Source organism: Hibiscus syriacus, unplaced genomic scaffold, assembly GCF_006381635.1.
Source record: "Hibiscus syriacus cultivar Baekdansim isolate YM2019G1 unplaced genomic scaffold, ASM638163v2 tig00110683_pilon, whole genome shotgun sequence".
NCBI classification, from domain to species: Eukaryota; Viridiplantae; Streptophyta; class Magnoliopsida; order Malvales; family Malvaceae; genus Hibiscus; species Hibiscus syriacus.
Window position 1 is genome coordinate 1,049,047 of NW_024062823.1, and position 10,233 is coordinate 1,059,279.

Below are 10,233 nucleotides of genomic sequence, written 5' to 3' on the forward strand. Positions count from 1 at the left end.
TTTTATGTTCAAATGTAGTTTAAGAATTAATTCATTGATTGAACATGATTAATTTTCAATATATGAGTTGCCAATACCACTAGAGCTAATTAATTTAGCATTCTGAGTGTTTTAAAACAGATTTTTGACATTTTTGTGCTTCATGCATCGATACACTTAATAGTGCATCGATGAATCCCTTTGAATGTGCATCGATACACCATGAAGGTGCACCGATGCACGCCTTGAATGTGCATCGATGCACACTGCCATGCATCGATGCATCCGTTGGATTTTGGGTTTAAAAAGCTTATTTTCTTATTTGTTTCAAACCCTAAAACTACACCCTCATCAGCCGCACGCCTCTCTCACTCTCTAAATTCTCCTCTTACTCCAAAATAATCATTTTTAATCAGAATTCATCCTCATTTCATCTCAAAGTCCTGTTACTATCATTAAATCGTGCAAAACAACATCTCATTCTCATCAATCCAAAATTTTCAAGGTATTTTTTAAAACTTCTATTTATCATATTTTGATCTTAGGACTAGTTTTAATTAGTTCTAGGATGAACATTATATCAGGAATTGATTGTTTGATGATTTCAAACTAGATTTTACAACCAATTTCATCAAAAACTCACAAATTTTCAATTTTTTTTGAATTTTCGAAATTAAAAAAAATCAAAAATCTGAATTTAATTTTTAAATTTGATGTTTTTTATTTAATTATGTTGTTTTCATGAAAACTATACATATTATGATTTTTCAAAAATTATTTTCAAATAGTTTTCAAAACCTTGCCCATTAGGATTCGGTTTAGAGAACCTTGAATTATTAAGGACTCAATTGAGTTTTGGGATTGATTATTGTGCATACATGTGTTTCAAATTGCAAGTTTCATTCCTTGTTCCGATACCTTAACCATGTCCAATCCTAAACATCCTAGGACTTCATCGAGTCGTTCAACCCGACCTCCTAATCCCATTCCTCCTCCACCTAATAGTCTTATAGGATCTTGTTTTAATATGCATGAACGTCGTAGAGACGACTTGTACTCTAGGTACATAAATTCTTTCCAATCCTATAGAATCTGTGAAGAGCGTATTCCGTCTCTTCAAGCCATGATAGATATTGACTTTGAATACCTTCCGATTCTTAAAACTTGGAAGTTTGATAAAATGTTTCACCTCAAACCTATCGTCTATCATCAGTTAGTCTGCATTTTCTACTCCAATGCGGTATGCATTCAAAACCAAACTCAATGTGGGACTATAGCAATTACATCATATCTTTTAGGCCAATATATTAATATTGACCCCGAGACTATAGCTTTCCGTTTTGAGCTAGATGATGATGGGTTATATAATGAGAATGAAACTGTGGAATATCCCTATGTTCCAAACTCTAGTGTTAGTACTCTACGATCTCATCACAATCGTTTTCTTCATTTGATGATCTCTTGGTGGTTTAGACCATCCGGAGGTAGGTACTCCACTCTTTGTACTAGGATTTATGGTGGATGCACTGTATCAAGAATAAGAACAAAATAAATTGCTCCATATTATATTTAGTCAACTAGTGGATATCATAAACATTGTTCCTTCAAAACATGCCGAAACATTAGTTTATGGATGTCTTCTTAGTAATCTTTTTATCAAACTTGATCTAAACGTCTCTCTCGACAATCTCATCCCTCTCCAAAATCAAATCAATCTCACCTCGTTAAAGAAAGCGGATTGGAAACAAGTCGAGGAAACCAGTCTTTGGGTCTTTCGACCCGGTAAGCAAACTCCGGGAGCGAGTTCTTCATGAGCTGCTCCTAGCTCCTCTCGTGCTCCTACTCTCCTCCGACTCCGGCTGTTGACGATGATCCCGAACTTCAACAGCTTATGCAAGATATCGACGATCACGTACCAGATAATGAGCCTGCACCGGAACCAGCTCCACAAGAGGATCAAGTGCCTCCATATTTTCATTCGTTTTTGGAGACATTTGATCTACGATATGCTTCCATCGAATCCCACTTGACTGCTACTCACGAAGCGGTAAATCATCGCTTAGATACTTTGGAAGCTCGACAGATGGAGTTTCAAAGGGAGATGCTTGCACGTATGGATGCTCTTTCTCTTGAGATGCAAGCACGATTTCCTCCTCCTCCTCCTGATCCTTCTATAGACGAGTAGACCTTGTTTTATTTTGGAACAACTTAGAACTTTAATTGTTAAAACATTTTGAATGCTTTGGGATTGTTTTCTATAGTTTGACGTTTGTTTGGATTTATGATTTATATGTTTGGATATTTAAGCTTATTATCTATATTTGGTTTGGTTTTAACATTCAATTTGAGCTTAATGTTTATTAATTTTTGCATCATTAGACATATATGACCAATTATCCATTACATGTTTATGAATATTGTTTATGAAAACTAATGGCTAATCTCTTTTGATTGTGATCTTAGCAGCTTAATCTTATTTACTTATAATCAATTGGCTATGTTTTTAAAAACCTTGTTTAAAATATTTTAGAGTCTTTTTGATTTAACAAAAAGGGGGAGAAGTGTAAAAGTGCTAAAGGGGAGAAGTGTTAGAGTAAGGGGGAGTAATTTCAAACTTGATTTCAAAATTTATTTTCAAAATCTTAAAATTACACAAATTTTGTTTTATCAAAAAGGGGGAGATTGTTGAAAACATTTTAATTTTTCGATATAACAAATTAAATTAAATGAATTTTAAGATTTTACAAAAGATTTTTTTATAAGTATATTCGACTTAATCGAATATCAATTTATTACTCCAAGTCTTTCAAGATCAATTTCAAACCTTACTAAATGTGTAAAATTGTGTTTTATACTTAATATATTTTTGAAACAATTTTCACAAAGTATTTTGAACCAAAATCAAGCCTAAAATCAATTTTTCAAAGTGATGCACCGATGCACCAATCCATGCATCGATGCACCATGGAATAAATTGAACATTGAATGAATTTCATGCATCGATGCACATACCATGCATCGATACACTCAGGGTTTTATGAAAACATCGAATGCATTTGATGCATCGATGCATCAGCCATGCATCGATGCACTCAGGCTATTTTGAAACATCGAATGCATTATATGCATCGTTGCACTCTTAGTGCACCGATGAACTAAGGGTCAAACAGTCAAAATATTTGAATTTTACACTTGATGCACTGATGCACCTAGTGTATGCATCGATGCACTGAAGCTCCCAACTGATTTTATTAATTGTTTTCACACTTAAATGGCTCTATTGACTCCACTAATCATCCCCAACGTTCAGAATCAATTGAAGGAGTATTTAAACAAGCTTAGAAGCCATTGATCAATAACAAGAAAACACAAGAAACAAGAATCAAGAGAGAATCAAAGAGAAAACATCAAACCTCAAGTTTAAGCATTTCAAGCCTATTTTTCATTCAATATTCATTTTGCTTTCAAGAACACTACTTGTACTCAATTGTATTCATTTTTGAGTGTTCTTTTCTTTGTTCTAGAATTGTGCAAACAATCTACCTTTTGAGGATTTCCTTGTAAGTTTACAAATTTGTAATCTTCTATTTGAGAAAGAGTGTTCTCAATAATTGGGGTATATTCTTGAAGGAGTTGTAAGGTTATCTCTTTGGCCTCAAAAGAAAGAACAAATTAGTGAATTTGTTGGAAAATCCTTAGTGTGGATAGCTAAGGTAGTGGACGTAGACTTTGGTTGAGAAAGTCGAACCACTCTAAATCGATGTACAAATCTTTTCAATTTTCTGCAAAAGCTTCCACCAAAAGTTTAATTGCCAATCCACCCCCTCTTGGCCAATTCCATCGATCGATTAACTCAACAATAGCGCTTACTTAACATAATATATAACGCTTATTTTATTTTATCGTTTACATTATTAATAACCTTTAAACAAACCGGTGGGTATTTTAACGTACTACGTAGCACCTATTTTATTTTACCATTTACTTTATTAGTAACCTTCAAACAAACCGGTAGGTGGTTTAACATAATAGATAACACCTATTTTATTTTAACCGGTTAAGTTTTAAATATAAGTATTAATACATATAATATATGTATAGATATTTTTTTTAGGACAATAGTTGGACATACTTTTAGAGTAAGTATAGATACTGAAACTATGCAATTTATGTTTCAAATTTTTTTATTAGTTATTTATGTTTTTCATCTACAAACATTAATTTAATAATTTCATTTACATAAAAAATTACTTGATTATTTAGATTTTTTTATAAAATATTATTTAGAATTTAAATTTAACAATTTTAACTAAAGATAATAATAAATATGTAAAATATATGTTTATTATTTTAATTTAATAATAATATGTACCGTAACATAAAAATAAGTTATTAGTCGCTTATAATTACTAAACTAATATCTTAAAACTCACTCAAAAGGTAACCTAAATTAATATTTTCCATAGCGAAGTAAGTATGGATACTTATATATATGCATCGATACCTACCGATAATCAAAATTTACCGGATACTTTTCAATAACGTTGTGACTATTTCAATAACGTTGTGACTATTTCGTTGCTTTAGAAATTTCAATAGGAAAAGAAAAACATACTCATACTTCAATGATCATTTTGCAGTTACCCTAAAACTAATAGCAAAAAATAATTCAAAAGCCTTCGTTTCAGTTTCAGATCCATTTTGTCACTCTTTTCTGCAAGCCTCTCTTATCTTGTACCTAAAACCCTAGGTGGAAAAGCAAAACCCCAGTGCCATTGATCGTTGTTAGGAGCAGGAACCAAAAACAATGAATGTAGTAATAGCATCATCTTCAATCGACGGCGGCATAGGTTGCTGGGACCTACAAACAGGGGCGGAGCAACTCCGTTACAAGACTTGCGCCTCTCCTCCCCACGGCCTTGCCTCCATCGGTTCTAGTTTCCTCGCCTGCTCTCAACTTCGCGACCCCTCCGCCACCTCCGGCCACGTGCTCTATTGGTCTTGGTCCAAGGTTTGCTCCTTTTAATCATCCAAACTCTTCCCACGCTTATCACCAAACATTCTCTTCTTCATGTTATCATTTCTTTCTTTTACAGCCTCAAGCTCAAGTTAAAAGCTTCCCCGCGGAACCCATTAAACCAATTGCTGCTAATAGCGAAGGTAGTTACATTGTTGGTGGAGGTTCATCCGGCGATATTTACTTTTGGGAGGTAAAAAAATTCAATTCTTTGTTTACTTTTAAGTCTTTTATTTGTTAATTGAAGCTAATCCTTTTCGGCTGGTTTTTGTTTCACTATTTAGGTTGCTACGGGTAGGTTATTAAAGAAATGGCACGCTCATTATAGGGCAGTTACATGCTTAGTTTTCTCCGAGGATGATTCACTCCTCATTTCTGGGTCAGAGGATGGATGTGTTAGAGTTTGGTCGCTTTTCATGTACTTGTTCCTTGTTCTGACCCTTACTCCTTTGATCAATTATGTTTGCCTATCTTATATTCTCATTTGATTATTGTGGTTACTAATTGTGAATAGTTTGTGCTTTTGATGTGTATTGTAAATTAGGATATTTGATGATGTTAGACAGCAGCAGGCGAGTCATCTTTATGAGTATAGTTTTACTGAACATACTCTGCGTGTAACCGATATCGCCATGGGTTATGGTGGAGGGAATGCAATTATTGTGTCGGCTTCTGAGGACCGCACGTGTAAGGTTTGTTCTGCTTTTGGTTGAAAGCCCTAATGCATGTTTTTTGTTGGTAGATTGGTGATTAGAGTGTTATTCTGGACTATGCATTAAACTGAAAAGAAGGAAGCATTAGGTGGCAAGTCTTTGCATCACCCAATGTATCTATTCTATTATACTCTTTTTATCGTAAATTGTGTTTTGGACTGGTAACTTTGGAACTAAGGAGTGCTCCCGTTATCAAGGGATACTTTCTGACTGTGAGATTATTGGTCTGAGCTATATGTTAAAGCATTTGCTTAGCATGAATTGAATATTAATAATGGTTGTAACTAGTGTGGATTGCCTGAGCAACTAATGCATCAGGATCAAACTAAAGCATTTGCTAAGCATTGTTGTTGTTCACAATTTCTTTTTTTTTATGGAATATCTATCGACTCATTTTTTAAGTACATAATGTGTTTGTGTTGCAGTCTTTTGTGCTAATATATGGCATTAGCTGTATGGTCTACTAGATCCTTTTTAAAGGGTTCCTGATTTAATATGCATTGCTAATAGGTATGGAGCTTATCAAGGGGAAGATTATTAAGAAATGTTGTGTTTCCTTCCATCATTGATGCAATTGCAATAGATTCTGGTGAACATGTTTTCTATGCTGGTGGTCGAGATGGTAAAATTTATATTGCTGCACTTAATGCTGAAAGTTCCCCAAGCAACAATTATGGATTGCACATCATCGGTTCGCTAACTGATCAAAGGTGTTATTTTGTTATGTTCTGACAATCTTTTTTGTATGTTTTTGTTTCACCCATCTTTACAGCATTCTCAAGTAATTATGCAAGGATAGTCTATGTTGGTTGCCATCATATCACTTTATACTTTCTTTTAGTCCTTAAAGAGGTGCTTGGGCTTGCGCTCTTAGCTATTGAAGCCAACTCACTGTTTGATGGCACAACATCAAATCCAAAAACTGATCCCTTAGGTTGAAGGTGGAATTTATAGATATTTATGATAGTTATGCATCAAATACAAATGTAATAAAGGAAAAGTTCTGGTGAATATTGCATGTCCCTGTCTATGTTTTAAAAGGTTTCCTCTTACCTCTTAAGTCTTACCCATTTTCTAACAGTTTTACAATCTTATTTTTGGACAGTAAGCCTGTTACTTGCATGGCATATAGTGCAGAAGGAAATTTGCTACTATCCGGATCAGAGGATGGCATGATTCGAGTTTGGGACATGAAAACTAAAAACATTGTTCGCATGTTCAGACATTCCAAAGGTATCATTTAAACAACTAGAAATGTTTACGTTGTTTTATTGATGGCACTGATCAGATTGTGTACTTTTAATTTTGGGTTCAACTTCTACTCACACTTTGTCCATCTTTTCATTTTGTTTAAAACGGATGTCATATAAAAATACAGATTCTGTTTCTTCACGTCTACTTCTAATCTAGGCCGCATGCATTAATATATTAATGCTATCTTAGAGGAGAAAAAAAAGTAAGAAATATGAACTGTCTTCTATCGAGCAATCTGAGCTTTTGTTTTCTTTGTAATTTTGTATACGGTGCTTCATTCTTCATTTTGGTGTGGCTTTCCTTTTCATTTTTTTACAATTCCTTTCAATGATGTTCTTTATCATGTACATCCATAGCATGTAACTGATGTTCATCATATTCAGGTCCTGTGAACAATATTCTCATTGTTAGACTCTCATACCCCCTCAATCGGTCAGAATCAAAAGTGCAAGCTTCCTCAAGAAGGCATGAATTTTCACTCCATCCTCCACTAGAAAAATATGCAAATTCAAGCGATGAAGACATCGATAACAAGACTATCATTACACTCCCAGATACTATAGACCTCCCTTCATACCTCAGTTCTCAGCTAATCAACGATCACATTAAACAGCTTCAGGTTTTCTTTACTGCTTATTATATGCTCATGGGTCATGTAATTAGTGTGATCTCGATTTCTCATACTCGTTACTGCTTTTGATATCAAGCACCATGGTGGTCATCTGTATAATTTTCTTATGATTACTGACTTGTGATCATATGATGTTATATATTTTGTATCCTCTAAACTCGACAGCCTTGTCTGATAGACTCCTGTCACCCCATTGTTTACAGCAACAAGGATCTTCAGCTGCGGCTGAAATGGAGGTGAAGAGACTAAAGCTTGACGGCCAACGATCAATGGAGATGTTTCAGCAATTGAAAAAAGTGTATGACAACTTGCAGGAATTTTGCGTCAATGAGCTCTTAGATGGACAACCAATGGACGGATCCAAAGGGAACTAAGTCATTCACAGTTTGAATGAAAAGACCATCAAGTTTTCATTTCTAATTTTCATTGTTGAATTAGTTTTTCATCTACCTAGTTTCGTTATGTCATGATAGATTACAAGAATCCCATAGCAAAATTTTGCACCTTAAATGTGAAGCATTCTGGAAAAACTATTTAGATTCAAGACAGATGAGCAATGTTCCTGGTAGGAGTTTCTGTGGTAGCAAAACTACAAAAGTGAGCACGACTCTAAAGTAGTACGCCACCTACTTGTCAATAGTTTTTAAGGCTTCCATTCACTTGGGTTAAAAAATGGTACATCTTTATGTATTCAAGAAAATACGATCTTTTTTAGCTTAATTTTTATATATTCTATACGCTCTCATATTATATTGTTAATATCGTGATATTGACTTTTACTATGACAGAATGAACTCTTAGATTAAACGATAAATTTTGAATTATTTCGAATTAATTATTAGTATTTGATCTATTGATCGATTAATTCAGACTAGATTTTATAAAGACTTATTATAGGGTGATTTTTTTCAACTAATTTGCACTATTTGTTTAAGAAATTAGTGTCTTATCTAATATACCGATTTGAGTTTAAGTTTATACTTTCTACTTGTTTTTTAGAATAACAAATTATCTAATTTAATATATAATCAAAATTTATCTTGAAAATTAGTTTATCCTTTTTCATTGTTTTACATTATATTTTCATTATACTGAGAGTTGCTGCTTGTTTTGGGCCCAACTTGAAATTTTTTAAGCTTAAATTCAAATGCAAATTTATTAGTCATCTACTCAATTTTGACAATTTATACACCGGACCACATACGATCAGTTTAACCAACCGAAACAATTGATGGTAGAAGATGCAATATAGTTAGAAATAAATAATTCAGGCGATTGTTTTAAAAAAAAATTAAATGTTTAAAAATTATTTTAGGATTTAGGTTATTTACTTTAGTGCACGTGAATTTTTTATGAGAAAATGACAAATTTTGTAAAATGTATTAATAAATAGAACTCGTCATATAAATGAAAAAAAAATTGTATGAAACTCATTATGTCCTTGTGACGACTTTTAATTATTTATTATATTTTATGAAACTCGTCAGTCTCCCGTGACGAGTTCTACATATATTATAATAAATAATTTAAATCCCAAAATAATTTTTAAACTCAAGTATTTCTCAGTTTTTTTTACCTGAATTATTTAGACAAAAAAATCTTAAAAGATGTATAGAAAACCATGTAACGAAAGGGAGAGGTGGAAGTAGGGACATTTTTTTATTGAATAGATAATATTTTATTTAGTTATTTCATTTTCTTCACTGAATTTGCTGGCCCTACCATTCCCGACGAGGGAGTGAGAAGTTAGAATTACTCTAATATTATTATAATATTTGTTGGATACATTATTATATATAAAACAATAATTTATTTTGAACATTTTTTATCTAGAAAAAAAAGAAAAGAAAATTTTACTTGTAATAAATATTAAGTTTATAATGTAGGAAAAAGAAAAGATATTAACTGAGAGCTTCTCGGCTACTTCGCCATTCAGACATAGAAGCAAAGCTGCAAAAAGAGCTCGATGTTGTCCTTGAGCAAGTGGAGAGCTTATGGAAACAAAAATCGAGATGCGAGTGGTTTATTCAAGGTGATCGCAACACACAATTTTTCCGCATCATGGTTCGAGTACGATGGTGATATGATAACATAGCTACCTTACGGTCAGTTGATGGAGTTTGGATTTCAGACCAAACTTTACTTCGACAAGGTGCAATAAACTTTTATTCGCCCATCTTTACTAATGTAGGAACGGTGGGATACATGTACCATGTACGTGGCCAGTTCCCACGTCTCGGGCATGGGACTTCAATGGGTGTGACGACACTGATTTTCGATGATGAAGTTAGGCGAGCGTTGTTCGACATGAGTCCATCCAAAGCCCCCGGAGTCAATGAATTCCATGCTTTCTTTGATCAGAAAAACTGAAAGGGGGTTGGATCCCATTTTTGTCGAGTTGTATGAGATGCTTTTACTACGAAGGTGGTTAAGGAAGAGTTGAAAAAAACCATTCTTACCCCCAGCCCGAAGGTTGAGGCTCCAGAGAACTTTTACCAAATCCGACCTATTAGCCTTTGAGCAGTTCTGTATAAAGTAATTACGAAAGTAATCATGAGCGGCCTCAAGCCTCTTATGCTGAAGCTGATATCTGAGTGTAAGACAAGTTTTGTGCATGGCAGGAGCATTTTAGATAATGT

At 33.7% G+C, this 10,233-nt stretch overlaps 1 protein-coding gene across 2 annotated transcripts; it reads left to right on the forward strand.

Moving 5' to 3' along the window:
• The first annotated feature begins 4,707 nt into the window (after positions 1–4,707).
• LOC120138306 (protein ROOT INITIATION DEFECTIVE 3-like) lies at positions 4,708–8,320 on the forward strand. Of its 2 annotated transcripts, none has more exons than XM_039153814.1 (9): positions 4,708–4,990; positions 5,076–5,189; positions 5,281–5,414; positions 5,541–5,688; positions 6,220–6,419; positions 6,818–6,942; positions 7,347–7,582; positions 7,798–8,027; positions 8,071–8,320. In XM_039153814.1, the coding sequence occupies exons 1-8, from the start codon at positions 4,787–4,789 to the stop codon at positions 7,966–7,968; spliced, it is 1,332 nt and encodes a 443-aa protein (XP_039009745.1). In that variant the 5' UTR covers positions 4,708–4,786; the 3' UTR covers positions 7,969–8,027; positions 8,071–8,320. The 2 variants fall into 2 exon arrangements, with proteins under 2 accessions (XP_039009745.1, XP_039009744.1); XM_039153813.1 differs by having other exon boundaries at positions 4,713–4,990; positions 6,815–6,942.
• Positions 8,321–10,233: the final 1,913 nt, after the last annotated feature.

Bases quoted from the DNA above. Each gene is read 5' to 3' on its own strand.
- LOC120138306 (XM_039153813.1), top strand. From the start codon at position 4,787: ATGAATGTAGTAATAGCATCATCTTCAATCGACGGCGGCATAGGTTGC. The intron at 5,415-5,540 runs GTACTTGTTCCT...ATTGTAAATTAG, and splicing joins AGAGTTTGGTCGCTTTTCAT to GATATTTGATGATGTTAGAC. The intron at 6,420-6,814 runs GTGTTATTTTGT...ATTTTTGGACAG, and splicing joins GGTTCGCTAACTGATCAAAG to TAAGCCTGTTACTTGCATGG.